Source organism: Canis aureus, chromosome 7 (assembly GCF_053574225.1).
Source record: "Canis aureus isolate CA01 chromosome 7, VMU_Caureus_v.1.0, whole genome shotgun sequence".
Classification (NCBI taxonomy): Eukaryota; Metazoa; Chordata; class Mammalia; order Carnivora; family Canidae; genus Canis; species Canis aureus.
Window position 1 is genome coordinate 29,846,906 of NC_135617.1, and position 20,797 is coordinate 29,867,702.

Consider the following 20,797-nt stretch of genomic DNA (forward strand, 5'->3'; position numbering starts at 1 on the left):
ATTTTAGGGGGTAAAGTTTTGAGATGGGATTGTTACAAAGATGGTAGAATTAAGTGTGCTTATAATTTGTGGGGACATAGCTAGTAGAGTGTAAAAATACAGGGGAGAAGGAATGAAGCTTTTGGAAAGAAAGCGATGGACTCCAAAGTACAGATACAGGGGTTGACCCCAAACAGGAGACTGGACAAAAGGTGGTAAAGCTGATTGATATAGTTCTAGAATTCTGTGGATGTGAAGTATGAAGGTGAAAAGGTGATACATTTTTATTTATTTATGTGTTTGAAATAGGAATTGGGGGCACTTATTTTTTTAGGGGGCACTTAAATATAGAGGTAGTTGTAAAGCACTTGAGAGTGAGGGGTAAATTTTGTATTTTTTACTTTTTCTTTCTCTTTCTTTTATAGGTCACCCTTGCAATTATGGATATTTAAAAGGATCACACAGTGTGGAGGGGGAGTTCCCCTCCTCACTCCCCCTTGGTGCTTGATTCCAGGAATAATTTATAAACTGTGGAAAGTTTTTTTTTAATAAAGAATTTGCATTTGATATAAACTTTATAGAACTATTTATAATTTTTTGATTTAAGTGCCAAAATAAATTGTATAAAGATATATAGTTTTATACTATTGCCATTGAGGATTTAAATTATAATCCTGTACAAGTCATTTATTCTCTATAAATCTTACTGAATAGCACCTTTTTGTTCTGGCTTTTTTATTTTTAAAAATTAGTCTTAACTATTTTGAAGAACTACTAAGCAGTAAAAATAAAACAATTAGGATGAATTCTTCCATCCCTGACTGCACATCAAAGTGTCGATCCCTGAAGCATGCTTTGGATGTCCTTTCTGTCGTAACAAAGGGGAATGAAAACCAGATTAAGGCCTTTCTCTCCAGTTATTGTTACAATGCTGCAACTATCAAAGATGCCTTTGGCAGAAACGCCCTCCACCTTGTTTCCTCCTGTGGAAAGAAAGGAGTATTAGATTGGCTTATTGAGAAAGGAGTGGATCTGCTGGTGAAAGACAAGGAATCAGGATGGACAGCTTTGCACAGAAGCATTTTTTATGGACATATTGATTGTGTTTGGTCTCTCTTGAAGGTAAGTATCATTTGTTTACTTAAAACTGTTTGGTGTGGTATATGTTTTTCTTAGTCTGTTTGAAACACCCCATTTATTTTCTAGAGATTTGAGTTTGTTCTTATCAATTGTTTGTTATCTTTTACTATTGTAACTGACTCATCTTTAGAATTCAAATCCCATATATATTTTTATTTAGACTTTTTATGATGTAGATTTTAAGCATATACCAAAGTTCTAATACATAGTAGACTGTTGGCTAGTTATGTTATACATGTCCCTCCTGTCTTATCTCCTACTATTTTGAAGTAAATCCCACACATTTTATCATTTCATCAGTATTATGTATCTTATAGTATATTTTTAAAAAATATTTTAATTATTTATTCATGAGAGACACAGAGAGGCAGGGGGAGAAGCAGGCTCCATGTAGGAAGCCTGACGTGGGACTCAATCCCGGGTCTCCAGGATCACATCCTGGGCTCAAGGCAGGCGCTAAACCACTGAGCCACCCAGGCTGCCCATCTTTTAGTATTTTTTTTTTTTTTTTTTTGTCTTTTAGTATTCTTAAGAAAAATGATATACTTTTCTGTAACTGTTATTAGCTTTAAAAGGGCACTACTTATTGAAATATAACATTTAAGGACTGTTTTTGGGTACTATGTTTCTTCTTGTTTGGCTAGGATATAGTTTATAGTTGTAAAAAAAAAATAGAGTCAGTTTAATTGAATTGAAATTTCCAGTAAGTAAATTAAATCTAGGTTTGTTGTACTGTATAGTCAAATAATGAAGTTTTCTGAGATGTATCCCAATGTCATTTCACTGATGAATGCACATTAACAGTCAAAAGTCATGAGTTTTAAATGGAAAAGTTTTTTTTGTACAGGCATTTTGTCATGTTTGTAGAGGATACAGAGAAGAGCAAAACACTTCCTGTCCTCAAGGAATTTATGGTCACATTAGGGAGTTTATCTTCAGTGTCTTCATCTATTTGTGATTTTAAAAAAAGTTTACTAATAGTACTGGTAATTCCTCTTATATCTAAAACATTTGAATATTGGTTCAATTTCCTTACTTTATTTTATACAGAAAGCTAGGTTGGTAAGAGTTAACACATCTTAACCAGATCTACTCTTATCCTCTCCCACCTCTAAAACCTCACCTTTTTAACAGTTTCTGCTAGAAAGTTGGATGACTCCTAGTCCTATCAGGCTTATGAGCATCCTTGGATTTTCTCTTGTCATAGGAGTTGCCATTCAGGTGTCAAGATTTGGGGCTTCAGTTTGAAATAGGGCCTGGTCTGAATTTTGAACCTTCCTTCCCTTTGAAGTTTCATTTCCCTTTAGAAATCCTCATTCTTTCCTCCTTGGCTAAGAGAAGCCAGAAAATTGTGCCTTTGGCCACCTTGTGCTTGGCTTGATTGTCGTTTGTCATCATCAAAGCCCAACTGATCAATGATAGATATCTAAGAGTGGATACATTGCACTAATAAAATTTTCCCACAGAAACCTTTTCCTATCCATTTAGTATTCATGTCTCAACATAGCATATCCTTTTTTCCTTTGATCTTTTAACATCATTTAATTGGAAGGGCCGCAGTGATTGGGGTGTGCATGTCACTTCTATTTCTGGACAACTGTAGCATTTAAAGTATTACGACAACTATAGCCCTTAAGGTATTATGGTTGGCAGAGAGAGACTATACACAAGTACACATTTTAAATAAATTGCATTTGATAACAAGTTTATAGCTATAAGACTTTTTAATTACCAAAACAAATTGTACAATAAATATACACCTGTACTACCAGTTCCTGATTGCCAAAGAGAAGAGAAACCTCAGCAGAAACTACTTGTCTACCAAAAACTGGAATAGAGACAGCCTATCTTATACATATCTTCTTTGACTCCTTGATTTCATGACAAGATGAGTGGCTGTCAAAGACTCTTTATGCTTGTAGGGTCCTGTTGTATGTTATTGGTATATCATTGTTTTTTCATACTAATAGTTTACTTACATTTCTATTCTGGAAAAACTTGCTTTATTTTTATTTTTATTTTTTTAGAGAGTTTATTTATTTTATTCATGAGAGACACAGAAAGGCAGAGACACAAGCAGAGGGAGAAGCAAGCTCCTCAAGGGGAGCCTGATGTAGGACTCAATCCCAGGACCCTGGAGATCACTACCTGAGCCAAAGGCAGATGCTCAACAACTGAGCAACCCAGGTGTCCCAAAACTGCTTTAATTTTCTTCATTTGTAAATAGAACTAACCTAATCATAAGGTTGTATGGATTAAATGCTCTGCTATTTGTAAAGTATTTGGAACAAAAATTTTCTTTTTTTTTTTTTTGAGTGCCTGATGTGTTCCACTGATCTAGGCACTGATCTAGATCATAGGGATATGTAATGAACACAATAGGTTAAAATAGAGATAAATCTAATTGTTGAATGTCTTAATAAACTGTCAGCAAGTACCAAAAGTTCTTTTTTTCCCCAAAGATTATTCTCAAAAAGAACATTTTATATTTAAAAAACTGTAGTGAAGTAACAACAATATCAGTTGAACATTACTATCTGTCCCCCCTACTCCTCTTCTATTATATTTTAAAAGATAGAAAAGTATGGTGTTAGGGATAGGGTGTGCTAACTAACTGCCTTATATAAGTGGGACAGAAAATGTTCTCTTTCATGTTTGATTTTGAACTGTGAAGATATAAAAATTACTTTAAATTCATCCTTAAAACACATAGACACATTCTCAGATTTTTTTATTAGGATTTATAAGAAGCTACAATTAAACATTGCTTTAAAGTTTGAATACAAAGATGAAAACCTGTATCACACTAATAGAAATAAAGGAATAGAATTGTCTTAAATGTAAATAACAGATGTAACAAAATTCAAGGCAGGAAGAGATGCAGCCTAGATGATGACATCATATTTATAAACAGTAAATTCTGATATCAATATTGTCCTGCCATTACTTGAAGTCTTTATAGCTCTTAACTAGACGTGGAGCATGGCTCTTTTTTTTTTTTTTTAATTTTTTATTTATTTATGATAGGCACACAGTGAGAGAGAGTGAGACACAGGCAGAGGGAGAAGCAGGCTCCATGCATCGGGAGCCCGACGTGGGATTCGATCCCGGGTCTCCAAGATCGTGCCCTGGGCCAAAGGCAGGCGCTAAACTGCTGCGCCACCCAGGGATCCCAGCATGGCTCTTTACATACATAAAGTATATGTGTGCAAGCACGGGCACATACAGAGAGACCCAGAGCTAGGGCAGCCAGACTTGCCTAACTGTAGAAAATTTTCATGTCTAGTTCATTTTGATTTTAAATGTTACTTATTTGTTCATGTTTTCTAGTTCTTATTTTAAGAATTAGATTTTTTTTAAAGATTTATTTATTTATTATGATAGAGATAGACACAGAGAGAGAGAGAGAGAGAGAGGCAGAGACACAGGAGGAGGGAGAAGCAGGCTCCATGCTGGGAGCCTGATGTGGGAATCGATCCAGGGACTCCAGGATCACGCCCTGGGCCAAAGGCAAGCGCTAAACCGCAGAGCCACCCAGGGATCCCAAGAATTAGATTTTTGATTTTTTTTTTTTTTTTGGTTCTCTTCTGTGTGTGAAAAAATGTGGGTGGGCATAGGAGGTAACATATTTATATATTTATCTCTCTCTCTCTTTTTTTTTTTAGCATGGTGTTAGTCTGTATATTCAAGACAAAGAAGGCTTGTCAGCTTTGGATCTTGTAATGAAGGACAGACCAACTCATGTAGTATTCAAAACTACTGGTAAGAAAATTCCGCAAATATATTTCATGAAGATACAGCTGAGAAAATTTTAGTGAAACTTTGTTCATTTTAAAATACATGAGAAAATTTATTTGTGTGTGGATATCTGCAAAGAACTTTTATCTTGGTGTATGATGGCTGATTATTTTGGGTTTTTATTCAGAACACTGATTTATTTTGTATTTTCAGTTTTAATCTATATTATGTCTGTGAGAATAAAAACATAGCCAAGTGGGAAGACAATTAGAATTGTAACTACTGTAAAGTAATTAATGTGCATCCAGAAAGCAACATCAATACTTGAGGTAGAAGGGAAAAGGAAGTGATTCTTCTACTTTCATATCTTTTTGATTTTGCTTATTTCTTTAATTTGTGTGCCTTTGAACTTTGGAAATGGGAATTGGTGGAAAAGGAGAAGAGGTTTACATGAGTCCACTCTATAATTTGCATTTAAATAGTGAGCAAGCTAAATAAGGACACATTCTTTTTTCATTTTTATTTCTATCCTTGATACTGTATTGCAAGTTATAGTTATAATTCCATTCAAGAACGGTATGTTATATGCCTTCCAAAATAAAAATTAAGACTTAGATCATAAACTTAGCGGTGATTTTTTTTTTATTCCACTTTAATAGGTATCACTAGTGTGATTTTTACATCTATCAAGAGCAAACTATTGAAGTTAATATTTCTCTAAGAAAAGTAACTTAATGATACATTTGCTTCTTTTAGAACCTTTATATGTGTATATGTAACATATAAATAATATATATATGTATTAGTAACATTCTGTATTTAATTAATTATTTTCATGGAAACTAAGTGGATACAGCAGGTGGTATTTTATTCATTTGGCAATTAAACTAGCTGCTAACAAAACCAGGAACAAATATTAGATTCCTAACATTGAGACAGACTTGTGCTGATTTAGATTTTCTGGTTTCTATTTCTAAAATTAGATAATATGTTAATAGTTTCATAATGTAAGAGATAAAGTTGACAGCGTCTTTCTAAATATGCTGGTTAAATTAGTTAGAGTCTGTGTTTGAGGTAAACTGATTAGTAGGGTATATAACTCAACTGTATTTGTTTTAAAATATTAAAGTATAAAAATTAATTTACATTTTAGATCCTACAGATGTCTACACCTGGGGAGATAATACAAATTTCACCCTGGGTCATGGAAGCCAGAATAGCAAACACCATCCAGAGTTGGTGGATCTGTTCTCCAGGAGTGGGGTTTATATCAAGCAGGTATTTTGAAGTACAATGAGAACTTTCAGAGATTAAAAATAACTTTTGTGTTTGATAGTTTATTTTTTATTTGGATTATGTTAACTTTGTGGAAGGGATAGTAACATTTTAATGAAGAAATCAATCAACAGAACTTCACTAATTCTATTTTAGATTTTGTTAGCTTTAATATTATTTAGATTGTGTTAAATACCATAAAACTGAGATGTTTGTGCAAACAGTATTAGAAATTAGAAGGCAGTATATAGATACTACTTTAAAAGGTAAGAGCTTCTATTGATTTTCTAGCATTTGTTTTCATTTCACAAAAATTATAGTTCTTCACATTGTTTCTCAAGTGAATTTGTTGTTGAAACTCACTGTTAGTTTCAGGTGAGCAAACCTGAGTTCTTAAATATGGGTAATTATAAAATTTTAGTTGATATAATTGTACAGTTTTGGTCTTTGGTCTTCATTTTGCTGAATCATGTTTTCCACCTCCGTGGATTTTGTTACTCTTGACATACTCAATTTATTCCATAATGCAGTGTGTGTGTGTGTGTGTGTGTGTGTGTGTGCGCGCGCGCGCGCGCGCGCGCACGTGCATCTGAGCTTACTAGGTCCTCATAATTCTTAAAATGCTATTCCACCCATTAGCAGCCACTAATGATTGATCACAGGGCACTTAGAAAAGATACCTCTTTTCCTTTTCTGAGATAATCCATGGTGTAGTTACCTTGTATGAGCTGAGATTTTTCAGGAGCAAGGATTTTTAAACAAGAGTAAAACAATAAATGGTAGCGTTAGGAAACCAGATACTGGTTATACCTTCAGGTCCTAAGATACATGTGTTATGGAAGAAATGAGCATATTTATCCTTTGTTAGGATGAAATAGTACACTTAAGAAGAAAGCTATACTTAAGGCAAGGAAGTGAGAATATTTTGTGAAGAGATTAAGGATGTAAGGAATTTGATTTACCACAGAATGAGATTGAAGCAAGCACTGGATAGGTTATGAAGGAAAGCACTGTAAATTACAGTCAGAAAAGAGAAGACAAGTTTTATGGGAATATTTACTGAGCACCAGTTATACGGAGAGCCCCATTAGTAGTAATTGAAATTGACTGATTCTATACTCTAGAACTAAATGAATTAATATCATGGGGCAGATAGTATTAATCTCAGCACAGTATATTCCAGAGAATTAAGATGAAAGGGATAATCAGTTATCTCCTTAAAAAAATTTGGAGGTTTGGGCAGCCCGGGTGGCTCAGCGGTTAGCGCTGCCTTCAGCCTAGGGTGTGATCCCGGAGACCCGGGATTGAGTCCCACGTCGGGCTTCCTGGATGGAGCCTGCTTCTCCCTCTGCCTCTGTGTCTGTCCCCCTCCCCCCGTGTCTCTCATAAATAAATAAATAAAATCTTAAAAAAAAATTTAGGGGTTTTAAGGTTGGAAGACTTTTTTTTTTTTAAGATTTTATTTATTCATGAGAGACACAGAGAGAGAGAGAGAGGCAGAAACACAGGCAGAGGGAGAAGCAGGCTCCATGCAGGGAGCCCGACGTGGGACTCGATACTGGGACTCTGGGATCACACCCTGAGCCAAAGGCAGATGCTCAACCGCTGAGCCACCCAGGCGTCCCAAGGTTGGAAGACTTAAACTCTGGTATTGGTTGTTTAATATAAGTCAGAAATAGAATGGCATTCTAATATTGAATATAAAACCAAGCAAAATGTATTATTTCTGGTTTAAAAAAATGATTTTTCCTTTACAAATTCTAAATTTGTGTTACAAATATGAATATAATGTTGGGTTTTATTTTTAGACTTTTTGGGTATTTGCGGTATAATTAAATGAATTAATGACTTTTTTATTACTTAGATAAATATACGTATTCACAGAACTTACCAAGTAATTAAAAGATATATGTGAATAGAGCTTGTAAGTCGGCTTCTAACTTTCTTATTTTCCATAAGAACCTGATTTTCTGGAAAATAATTCTCCGATTGCTTTATTTTGTAATAATTTTTTATATCCAAAGTTAGAAATATTATAGGTGACATAAGAAATGTAAAAGCACATATTTTTTAAAAAGAAAAAATGATTTTTAAATGGTATTAAGGTAAAACTAATATACTGATATTAGATGGTTTGCAAAATAACAGAGTGTGGTGTAGGGGTTAAGTATGTATGTACATAAACAGGCATACTTTGTGTTATTGCACTATGCTTTATTGGACTTCATAAACACTGGATTTTTTACAAATTGAAGGTTTATGGCAGTTTTGCATTGAGTAAGTCTTTGCCATTTTTCCAATAGCATTTCTTTACTTCATGTCTCTGTGTCACATTTTGTTAATTCTCTCAATAATATCAAACTTCTTCATTAGTATTATACAGTTGACCCTTGAAGAACATGGAGGTCAGGACACTTGAACCCCTCCATTCAATCAAAAATCCATGCATAACTTCTGACTCACCAAAAACTTAACTGCTGTTGATTAGGAGTCTTACTGAGAACATAGTCAATTAGCACATACTTATATGCATTAAACACTGTATTCTTACAGTAAGGTAAGGTGGGGAAAAGAAAATGTTATTAAGAAAGTCATAGGGAAAGAGAATACATTTAAAGTATTGTACTATATTTCCTGGAAAAATATCTGCTTATAAGTAGATACACACTGAAGTTCAAACCGGTGTTGTTCAGAAGTCATTTGTATTTGTTCTGGTGATCTGTGATCAGTGATCTTTGATATTACTATTGTAATTGGTTTTGGGTACCACAAACTGCATCCATATAAGATGGTGAACTTAAATGATAAATGTATGTGTTCTCACTGCTCCACTGGCCATTGTTCCCTATTTCTCTACCTTTTCTTGGGCCTCCTTAATTCTCTGAGACACAGATTATTGAAATTAGTTCTGTTAAGAACTCTGCAATGTCCTCTAAGTGTTTAAGTGAAAGGAAGAATTGAATGTCTCTCACTTTAAATCAAAAGCTAAAAATGATTAAGCTTAGAGAGTAAAGTGTGTCAAAAACTGAGATAGGTGGAAAAGTAGGCCTTCTGAACAAGCAAGTTGGCCAAGTTGTGAATTCAAAGAAAAAGTTCTTGAAAGAAAAGAAAAGTGCTACTCCAGTGAACACACAAATGGTAAGAAAGTGAAACAGCCTTATTACCGATATGGAGAAAGTTTTAGTGACCTTAGTATAAGATCAAACCAGACACAAAATTCCCTTCAGCCAAAGCCTAATCCAGAGCAAGGCCTTTAACTGTCTTCAATTCTGTGAAGGCTAGGAGAGGCGAGGAAGTTGGAGAAGAAAATTTGAAGCTGGGAGAGTTTAGTGGGTTCATGAAGTTTAAGGAAAGAAGCCGTCTCGCTAACATCAAAGTGCAAGGTGAAGCAGCAGGTGCTGATGTAGATGCCCCAGCAAGTTATCCCAAAGATCCAGCCAAGACAATGCAGGCTGCTGCACTAAACAACAGATTTTCAATGTGGACAGACAGCTTTCTATTGGGAGAGGTCAGTGAGTGGCTTCAAAGGACAGGCTGATTGTCTTGTTGGGGGCTAATGCAGCTGGTGAAGCCAGTGTTCACTTAACAATACTAAAAATCCTAGGGATCTTAAGAATAATAATGCTAAATGTCTTCTGCTTGTGCTCTAAAACTAGAACAGAGCCTGGTTGATAGCATATCTGTTTACTGCATGGTCTACTGAATATATGTCTTAAGCCCACTGCTGAGACCTGCTCAGAAAAAAAGATTCTTTCAAAACATTACTGCTCATTGATGATGCACCTTGTCACCCGGGAGCTCTGATGGAGATGTACAATGTGATTGATGTTGTTTTCGTGCCTGCTAACGCAACATTCATTCTGTGGCCCATGGATCAAGGAGTCAATTTTGACTTTCAAGTCTTATTATTTAAGAAGCATGTTTCATATGGCTAAAGTTGCCATAGATAGTGATTCTTCTTAAGGGTCTGGGCAAAGTAAACAGAAAATCTTCTGGAAAAAAACCAGAAAAACGTTCCAGATGCCATGAACATTTGTGATTCACGGAAAGATGTCAAAATATCCACATCACAGGAGTTTAGAAGAAATTTGATTCTAGCCCTCATGGACGACTTTGAGGGGTTCAGATCTTCACTGGGGAAAGTAAGTGCAGATGTGGTAGAAATAGCAAGAGAACTAGAATTAGAAGTGGAGCCTGAAGATGGGACTGCATCGTTGCCATCTCATGATCAAATTGACGGGTTGAGGAGCTGCTTCTTATGGATGAGCAAAAGGTGTGGTGTCATGAGATGCATTCTACTCCTGGTGAAGATGCTGTGAAGACTGTTCAAATGACACTAAGGATTTAGAATATGATATAAACTTAGTTGATAAAGCAGTGTCAGGGTTTGAGAGGATTGACTGAAGTTTTTAAAGAAGTTCTACTGTGGGTAAAATGCTATCAAATAGCATTGCATGCTAGAGAGAAAACATTCATGAAAGGATGAGTCTGTTGATTTGGTTAACTTCATTGTTGAATTGTTTTAAGAAATTGCCATAGTCTTCCCCACTTTCAGCAACCACCACCTTGATCAGTCAGCAGCCATCAACACTGAGGCAAGACCATCCACCAGTAAAAAGATTATGACTTGCTGAAACATCTGATGATTGTTTAGTACTTTCTAGTACTAAAGTATTTTTAAAATTAAGATATGTGCATTATTTTTTTAAAGACCCAGTACTATTGCTTACTTAACAGACTACAGTATAAAAGAAACATAACTTTTATATGCTCTTGGAAACCAAAAATTAATTTGACTCACTTTACCAAGAAATTTTCCCTATTGTGGTAATCTGGAACCAAATCCACAATATCTACGAGATATGCCTGTAATTAAAACTGCTATTGGTTTCGTATTATTGCCTTCCATGAAGTTTAGTCCTTTAATTAGCCTTCTGATAAGGGTATGTGAATATATAATTGCGTGTCAGTAGGGCAAGGAGGGTTTGGAAAGATGGCAGGTAGAAAAGGAAATGGGGAAGAGGGTAAAACTTGAAAATAAGTTTTATTTAAAGCCATGTAATGATATTAAAGATATATTAGACAGAAACAGATATTAAAAGGACATACTATTGAACCACCAAACCCTGTATAGGCGATACCTTTTTAAAAATATTCTTAAGCCATATGTACTGTTTTCTTTAATACCATATTAGTATTTTTGATGTTTGTGCTTCATGTTGTACTGCTTCGTTCTTGTTTGTGATTTTATAGTTGGGAAACAGCTGACTACTGCTTTTCCTAGTTGAACGCTTGAGATTTGCATTATCCTTTGTTTAGTGTCTTTTGTGGGTAATATATACTTAATTTCTTTTTTCCTTTTCCCATTTATCAGCATTTGTAGATATAGTTTTAAAATTGTATTTTTAGGGGATCCCTGGGTGGCGCAGCGGTTTGGCGCCTGCCTTTGGCCCAGGGCGCGATCCTGGAGACCCGGGATCGAATCCCACATCGGGCTCCCGGTGCATGGAGCCTGCTTCTCACTCTGCCTGTGTCTCTGCCTCTCTCTCTCTCTCTCTCTCTCTCTCTGTGTGACTATCATAAATAAATAAAAATTAAAAAAAAATAAAATTGTATTTTTAATATTTATTATAGAACTATATATTATAGTACATACATATATATACAAAATAGAGAGAATATATAATGAATCCCCACATACATGTCATCCAGCTTAAATAGCAGTATTCTGTAATTTATTCTTTTTATAAAAGTTATTTTATTCAGAGAAATTTAATCATATTCTTTTGTTTTCTCCTAGGTGGTGCTTTGTAAATTTCATTCAGTGTTTCTTTCTCAGAAAGGGCAGGTTTATACCTGTGGTCATGGTCCTGGAGGACGTTTAGGCCATGGAGATGAACAGACATGCTTGGTAATTGAAATGTCATTACCCATCTTAGGTAACTTCAGTAAAATTTCCCTAAAATGGAAGCTTCAGTTAACTAAAGAGACATTGTTTTTAACCTACTATAAGCAGAGAGTAATATAACAGTTGATTATAGAGTTAAAAAATTAGTTGTGGCGCCTGGGTGGCTCAGTTAATCCTCTGATTCTTGGTTTCAGCTCAGGTTGTGCTTTCTGGGTCTTGGGACAGAGCCTTGAGTTGGGCTCACTGCTCAGCAGGGAGTTTTCTTCCCTTTTACCCCTAATCCCCGCTTTTGCACAATCTCTCTCTCTGAAATAAATAAATCTTAAAAATTGTTTAAAAAAAGATCATTTAGTTTCCTTGCATATCATGTTTAAAGCATTTAGATAGAGTTTTTTTTTTTAATTTTTTAAAGATAATATTTTATTTATTCATGAGAGACACAGAGAGAGAGGCAGAGACATAGGCAGAGGGAGAAGCAGGCTCCACATTGGAAATCTGATGTGGGACTCAATCCTGGAACTCCGGGATCACGCCCTGAGCCAAAGGCAGACGTTCAACTGCTGAGCCACCCAGGTGTTCTGAAGCATCAAAGAAAAATTATATTTTGCATATAGCAAATAATAAGACAGGAGAGCATATAAATAAGTTTTAAAATATTTCCATATTTGAAATTTTAAAAGTCAGACTAATTGTAAAGCCCTTTTCTTGAAGTAGTCCTGGTTTTTATTTATTTACTTTTTAGTTCTCATCAAAGTATTTGTGGCCTACCAGTTGAGTTGGGGCCTTTGGGTGGCTCATTTGGTTGAGCCTCCAAATCTTGGTTTCAGCTCAGGTCATGATCTCATGGATTGTGAGATTCAGCTTTGGGTAGGGCTTTTTACTCAGGGGGACGTCTGCTTGAAGATTCTTTCCCTTTTTCCTTCTCTCCTCTTATGTTCATGTGCTCTCTCTCTAAAATAAATCAGTCTTTAAACAAAAATAAAAGTTGAGCCTGTGTTTTCATTGTATAATCAAAGATTGACTCTTACGCTACTGAAACTGTTAATTGGAAGAAACCTAAATAATTATTGCATTAAAAAATTGCCTGGGGATCCCTGGGTGGCGCAGCGGTTTGGTGCCTGCCTTTGGCCCAGGGCGCGATCCTGGAGACCCGGTATCGAATCCCACGTCGGGTTCCTGGTGCATGGAGCCTGCTTCTCCCTCTGCCTGTGTCTCTGCCTCTCTCTCTCTCGCTGTGTGGGACTATCATAAATAAATAAAAAAAAATTAAAAAAAAAGAAAATTAAAAAAAAATTGCCTAGTAGATTATTTTTAAGGTAAAATTTTTTGACAGGATTACTGCTATATTTATCTATTAAAGGGTGCTTTGAAAAGAAGAGAGAACTATAATAACAGCTTCCAATTTTCGTGGGTTTATTATGTTCTAGGCATCAGTGATGCTTTTCGTACGGTATCATTGACTTAAGCCTCACAAACAACCCTGTGAGATTACAGATATTATTGTCTTCATTTTATGCAATGTCAGAGACTTGTTTTTTATACTTACCAAATCATTTACTCTTCACACCTGTATTTTCCTGTATTTTTATTTATTTATTTTTTCAATACATCAGTGAATACCTTAGCTGAAGACTTCTTTTATTTATACCAAACAAATTTATACTTGGTGTATGATAAGGGCTCAAAAATCATTTGTTGGATTGAATTATTTTACTGAAATGTCTTACTGGGTTTTGCATTTTACTCATAAACCAATGTCCATATCCTGTTAAACTTTTTTTTTTTTTTTTAAGATTTTATTTATTTATTCATGAGAGACATAGAGAGAGGCAGAGACACAGGCAGAGGGAAAAGCAGGCTCCGCGCAGGGAGCCCGATGTGGGACTCGATCCTGGGATTCCAAGACCACACCCTGGGCTGAAGGCAGGCGCTAAACCGCTAAGCCACTCAGGCATCCCCCCTAAACTTTTTTTAAAAAAACTATTTATTTTTTTAAGATTTTATTATTTATTCATGAGAGACACAGAGAGGCAGAGACACAGGCAGAGGGAGAAGCAGGTTCCATGCAGGGAGCCTGATGTGGGACTTGATCCCAGGTCTCCAGGATCACACCTTGGGCTGAAGGCAGCACTAAACCGCTAGGCCACCGGGGCTGCCCCATATCCTATTAAACTTATCCCTTGCTAAATTGTAGAGTTTACCTATGATATGTCAGCCATTTATTAGTTATGTCATTTTGGAAATGGGATCACCAGATTCTGTTTGCATTTTGGTATAAATGGTTAATATATACTAAAGATACTTTTATTTTGTAGATTCCTAGGCTTGTGGAAGGACTGAGTGGTCATACTTGTTCCCAAGTGGCAGCCGCTAAGGATCATACTGTTGTACTGACTGAAGATGGATGTGTTTATACATTTGGTCTGAATATTTTTCATCAATTAGGAATTATTCCTCCACCTTCCAGTTGTAATGTACCCAGACAGGTAAGCTTCCTTTTTTAAAACAAGGTGACTATTTGCTATAAAACCTGTATGGACAAAAAGATGGAAGATACTGACATGTAACTTATTTTACTTATATTTAATGGTATATACTTTATTTTTCACAGGAGATACTAAGCAGAGTATAATTCAGCATTTGTTTGGAGTAAGAGAGAAGGCGTTTGGGAAACTAGGCCCAAAAGTTCTTTAGTTTAAACTTTTTTATTTATAAGCAGAGGGGGATCCACATTTTGCGGGTTTAAAACAAATAATTTTGAGGCCCTCCTTAAGAAAACATGAAATTTATGGGGGCTTCTGGGTGGTTTAGTGGTTGAGTGTCTGCCTTGAGCTCAGGGCATGATGATTCTGGGTCCTGAGATCAAGTCTCGTATCGGGTACCCTGCATGGAGCCTGCTTCTCCCTCTGCTTCTGTCTCTGCCTCTGTCTCTCTGTGTCTCTCATGAATAAGTAATTGAAGTCTTTAAAAAAGAATAATAAACGCAAAATGTGCCGTGTAAGTGAGTTATCCAGAAGTCCAAGCTTATTGGGCTAGGACTGGTGCTTTAAATTAATATGTTGCTAGAATCATCGCTCAATAACAAATGTGTTTCCAATTTGTAAATTTTGTATTTCAGAGATTAAATTTCTTTACTGGTTTAATCCTTTGGATTTAAAATTATTATTAGATACACAGTTTTTATTAATAAGCTTTTAAATCTAATGCTTTTCCATTCTGGATGACTAATGAATTGATAGGAATTACTGAGAAATAGTTAGAGGTAGCCTCCAATCTGTGGTACTTTTTGGTTGGAGGATCCATTTTCTATAATCATGAAATTTGTGGATATTAATCATTTTGTAAATTTCTTTATAAATGGTAGATTTTATTCTTGTTTTTATTCTTAGTGTTATGTGGCTATCTTGGAGCTTTAGGTTGACATGGACATATCTAGTATTCTCAATTTTGCATCCCTAGGAGCCATTTGGCAATGTACAGAGATATTTTTAGTTGTCACAGCTGGGGGTGGGGTTGGGAGTAGTGCTACTGACATCTAGTAGGTAGAGTTCAGGGTTGCTGCTAAACCTGTAGTTTATAAGGTAGTCCCCCACAGCAAAGATTCATCTGACTGAAAAATGTCAGTAGTGCCACTGTTGGGGGACCCTGAATATGTCCAATAGTTTTTCTTTAATTTATTTTCATTTTCTTCTATTTTTTTTTCAACATAGGAAGTGTACTCTTTAATCTCCATCACCTGTGTCACTCATTCCCCCAGGCACCTCCCCTCTGTTGACCATCAGTTTGTTGTCTATAGATAAGAGTCCTCGTCTTGATTTGTCTTTCTCTCTCTCCTTTTTCTTTGCTCATTTTTTTTCCCTTAAATTCCATGTGAGTGAGATCATGGTATTTGTCTTTCCCTGACTAACTTTCTTTTGCTCAGCATTGTACTCTATCCCTGTTGTTACAAATGGCAAGATTTCATTCTTTTTTTTATGGCTGAATAGTATTCCATTGTGTATATACACACCACATCTTTATGCATTCATTTATTGAGGGACACTTGGCTGTTTCCATAGTTTGGCTATTGAAAATAATGCTGTAGTAAACATAGGGGTGCATGTATCCCTTTAAATTAGTGTTTTTTTTTTTTTCTTTTTTTTTTAATTAGTGTTTCTGTATTCTCTGGTTAAATACCCAGTTGTATGATTCCTGGATCATAGGGTAGTTTTATTTTTAATTTTTTGAGGAACCTTCATATTGTTCTACATAATGGCTGCAATAGTTTGCATTCCCACCAACAGTGCAAGAGGGTTCCCTTTTTTCCACATCCTTGCCAGTGCTTGTTACTTGTGTTTTTTATTTTAGCCATTCTGACAGGTGTGAGGTGATAACCTCATTGTATTTTTGATTTGTATTTCCTTGATGATGAGCATTGTTTTATTGTCTTTCGGCCATCTATGTATGTCTTCTTTGGAGAAATGTCTATTCGTGTCTTCTGCCCATTTTTTATTTTTTTATTTTATTTTTTTCTGCCCATTTTTTAATTGGATTATTTGTTTTTTGAGTATTGAGTTGTAGGAGTTCTTTATATATTTTGGATACTAAACCTTTATTGAATATGTCATTTGCAAATATCTTCTTTCATTCCATAGGTTGCTTTTTAGTTTTTGTTGATTGTTTCCTTTGTTGTGTAGAAACTTTTTATTTTGATGTGGTCTCAGTAGTTTCTTTTTTTTTTAATTTTTTATTTATTTATGATAGTCACACAGAGAGAGAGAGAGAGAGAGAGAGGCAGAGACACAGGCAGAGGGAGAAGCAGGCTCCATGCACCGGGAGCCCGACATGGGATTCGATCCCGGGTCTCCAGGATTGCGCCCTGGGCCAAAGGCAGGCGCTAAACCGCTGCACCACCCAGGGATCCCCAGTAGTTTATTTCTGCTTTTGTTTCCCTTACCTCAGGAGACATATCTAGAAAAAAGTTGCTACAGCCAGTGTCAGAGACTTATTGCCTGTGTTCTCTTCAAGGATCTTTGTGGTTTCAGGTCTCACATTTAGGTCTTTAATACATTTTGAGTTTATTTTTGTATATGGTGAGAGAAAGTGGTCCAGTTTCATTCTTTGCGTGTTTCTCTCCAGTTTTCTCAGTAAGATTTGTACGAAAAAGACAAAACAATTGTCTTTTTCCCCATTGTAAACATTCATTCTTCCTTTGTTGAGGATTAATTGGCCACATAATTGTGGGTTTATTTCTGAATTTTCTGTTCTTTTCCATCGATGTATGTGTCTCTTTTTATGCTAATATCATGCTGTTATAGTTACTGTTGTTTTGTAATATAACTTGAAATCTGGAATTGTGATACCTCCAGTTTTGGTTTTCTTTTTTGAGATTGCTTTGGCTATTCCTGGGATGCAAGTGTGATTCAGTATTCATACAAGAATCATTGTGATAATACATCACATTAGTAAGAGTCATCTGGCTGTAAAATCAATAGTGCCACTGTTGAATATGTCACATTTAAAAGTGTTGAATTTTCTGATAGAATGAGAATCCCTGTTTTGCATGTTGCTTGTTGAAAAGTTGAATGATTTGGTTTTTATACTGTTAATTTTTTATATATTAAAACTGCTGACTTAAAGTTGCTGCATCAAAATATCTTGTGTTCTGAGAAGGGTTGGAGTCTCAGTGCTGAGATCTTCAGTGAATTCTGGCATTAGAACTTGAGGGGGCACTGGTAGTGGGTATGTCATATATTTGCTACTCTGGTCTACTGGATCTTTAAAAAATTATTCTAGTACTTGGTAATATAATAAACTGCTGTCTTACTTATCTTTTTGAATAGATGCAGGCAAAATATCTGAAAGGAAGGACAATCATTGGAGTAGCGGCAGGCAGGTTTCATACAGTGCTGTGGACTAGAGAAGCTGTTTACACTATGGGACTAAATGGTGGACAACTGGGTAAGAAATCTTGATGACAATATCTGAAAAGTAAATTGAATTTTTTTTTATTTTATTTTTTTTTTTTGAATTTTTAAAACAATAAAAAATTTAAAATTTTTTAAAAAATAAATTGTTTTTTATTTATTTGTCTGATTTTTTAGGTTATTTGCCAGATCCCAATGGAGAAAAGTATGTAACTGCTCCTCGTCAAGTCTCTGCCCTTCATCATAAGGATATCACTTTGTCTTTAGTTGCTGCAAGTGATGGGGCCACAGTCTGTGTTACCACAAGGGGAGATATTTACTTACTTGCAGACTATCAGTGCAAGAAGATGGCTTCTAAGTATGTTATGTGTATTTTTGTAAAGAAATATAATTTTAATAATAATAATTCTTCCAGCAAGACTTAGAATATAAGCTTTATGTGCTATGTTCTAGAGTGTCAGATGAAGAAAACTGAATGGAGAAAATTTAAAACTGAAAGGGAAAATCAAGAGTTTTTACCTTTGAGCTTAGTCTTTGAGAAGCATCCAGGGAGCATATGTAGAAGTTCTCTGTAAATTGTTAAACAGTATTTCAGAACTATATTTAACATATGGTTAAATGTGACCTATAAATTTCTTTTTTTTTTTATGCTTCAGGTACATAGTACTAGATTAATTATAATTCTTGGTTTGTGACACAATCATCATTGGTTCATGTGTGGCTTTCTTATGTTATGCATTTATTTATTTTTTAAAAATAGCTAATTATTTATCATGGATTCTCAGTCCATGTGTTTATAATTAACTGGTATATTTTTTATCTTTATATTTGTGTAGCCTTTTGTTACCTGAGAGTAGGATATAGTATGATATATCCTATAGTAGGATATAGTAGCATGCAGTAAAAACTAGCAGTTGGTTAGCTCATCAAAAAAGCCAGGTAAAGCAGGGAATCATAAAACTAAGGTGTAAGCATGGATGTGTCCGCCAATTGGAGTTCCTTAGCTTTTGAGCATAAACCTACCCATAATGTATCATCTGTGATTTCATTTTGAACACTTTAAGGAGGAAGCTCTTAAAAACAATTGTGAGGTAAATTAATATGGTTAGAGTCCTTTACTTTTCATATATTTCAATCTTTTATAGTTGATTAATCCATTTCTGATTTGACAGCAGTATTTTGCTATGCATTTTAATGTGTCATTCCAAAGTATTCAACTTTTTTTTTCTTCAAGATTTTATTTATTTATTCATGAGAGACACAGAGAGACAGGCAGAGAGAGAAGCAGGCTCCATGCAGTGAGCCCAATGTGGGACTCGATCCTGGGACTCCAGGATCACGCCCTGAGCCGAAGGCAGAAGCTCAACCTCTGAGCCACCCAGGCGTCCCCAAAATTAAATTAGTGATGATTTTCCTGGTAGCTATTAGCTATTTAGGGTTGTTCATATTTGAAATTAAAGATTTGTTTCATTTTGAGGTTTTAAGTTTTTCTGGTCTGTTAGGAGCTTTTAGTCTTATCAGTTAATTAAAGTAGAGTGAAGGGATCCCTGGGTGGCGCAGCAGTTTAGTGCCTGCCTTTGGCCCAGGGCACGATCCTGGAGACCCGGGATCGAACCCCACGTCGGGCTCCCGGTGCATGGAGCCTGCTTCTCCCTCTGCCTGTGTCTCTGCTCTTTCTCTCTGTGTGTGTGACTATCATAAATAAAAAAAAAAAAAAAAAAAAAAAAAAAGTAGAGTGAATGTGTGCATTCACAAGTGGGACTTTAGATTTCAGAGGTGTGTGTGTGTGTGTAGGTACAGGCATTTGGGAGGGAAGGACTTGCTATAAAAAGAAACTGCCATAATGTAGGGGAAACTTAAAGAGAAAGGAGGGACTAAGGATACCAAAGGCCAAATTGTCTTACTTCACGTGTCACAATAATCACTGTAGATTATTGTTTGAATAGTAATTTCTTAAAAATTGAGCCATGTATATTTTAGAGAACATATTTTTTTTAATTTTTTTTTTTTTTTTTAGAGAACATATTAATGGAGAGTTTTCTTTTTCACCTAGACAACTAAACTTGAAAAAAGTTCTTGTTTCTGGGGGACGTATGGAATACAAGGTTGATCCTGAAAATTTAAAGGAAAATGGGGGTCAAAAAATTTGCATTCTTGCCATGGATGGAGCTGGAAGGGTAAGTGTATATTTATGCAAAAGTGTAGTAAAGAAATTTTGTTCTCAATTGATAGCTGTAACGGACCTGATAATGTGAACATGTATTATTATGATGATGATGATTCCCATTGACTTTTTTCTCTACTTACTTTTGACATCAGTAGTAATTAGTATGGAGCTGATATTTCAAAGAAAGTTTGATGACAATTAATGTTGCACAGTACAGCTTTGTTAAACTGTAGCTTAAAATTTCATTTACTGTGCTTAAAATGGAAATAAGGAATTTTGATGGATTATTTGATATGTAAACTGAGTATGGATGAAGATATCAAATCGCATAGATATATTTTATATAACAGCTCCTTAAAAAAAGTAAAAGCTGAACAGGCAAAATTAAAAATTTTGTAATTAGTAAATTTCCCCAGATTTAGTTTTAAGGAAATGTACACATAATGTATATTTTCAGAGATTATAACTGTCATATATAAAAGATAATGCATTCCTAGATCACTATAGGAAGAATCTCTAATCTCTTTACATTTAAGTAGACTTCAATTTCAGTGCCCTGTGCAAATATATCAGTACATTTCTCTAAGGAAATTGTTAAATTAAGCATATATTCATACATTTTAGTAACACAAAGAATTTTACACTGGCTAGAAAAACACAGATTGCCTTCTGCTTTTTGTTTAT

At 35.2% G+C, this 20,797-nt stretch overlaps 1 protein-coding gene across 6 annotated transcripts in view; it reads left to right on the forward strand.

Annotated features, from left to right (window-relative positions):
- IBTK (inhibitor of Bruton tyrosine kinase) overlaps positions 1-20,797 on the forward strand; it is a 101,670-nt gene that overhangs the window by 10,257 nt on the left and 70,616 nt on the right. For all 6 annotated transcript variants that reach the window (XM_077903260.1, XM_077903256.1, XM_077903261.1 and 3 more), the window contains exons 2-9: positions 405-1,101; positions 4,785-4,881; positions 6,011-6,135; positions 11,933-12,043; positions 14,356-14,526; positions 17,863-17,980; positions 18,124-18,304; positions 20,000-20,123. In XM_077903260.1, the coding sequence (XP_077759386.1) occupies positions 781-1,101; positions 4,785-4,881; positions 6,011-6,135; positions 11,933-12,043; positions 14,356-14,526; positions 17,863-17,980; positions 18,124-18,304; positions 20,000-20,123 (1,248 nt within the window). In that variant the 5' untranslated portion in view covers positions 405-780. The remainder of the gene's footprint in view (positions 1-404; positions 1,102-4,784; positions 4,882-6,010; positions 6,136-11,932; positions 12,044-14,355; positions 14,527-17,862; positions 17,981-18,123; positions 18,305-19,999; positions 20,124-20,797) is intronic.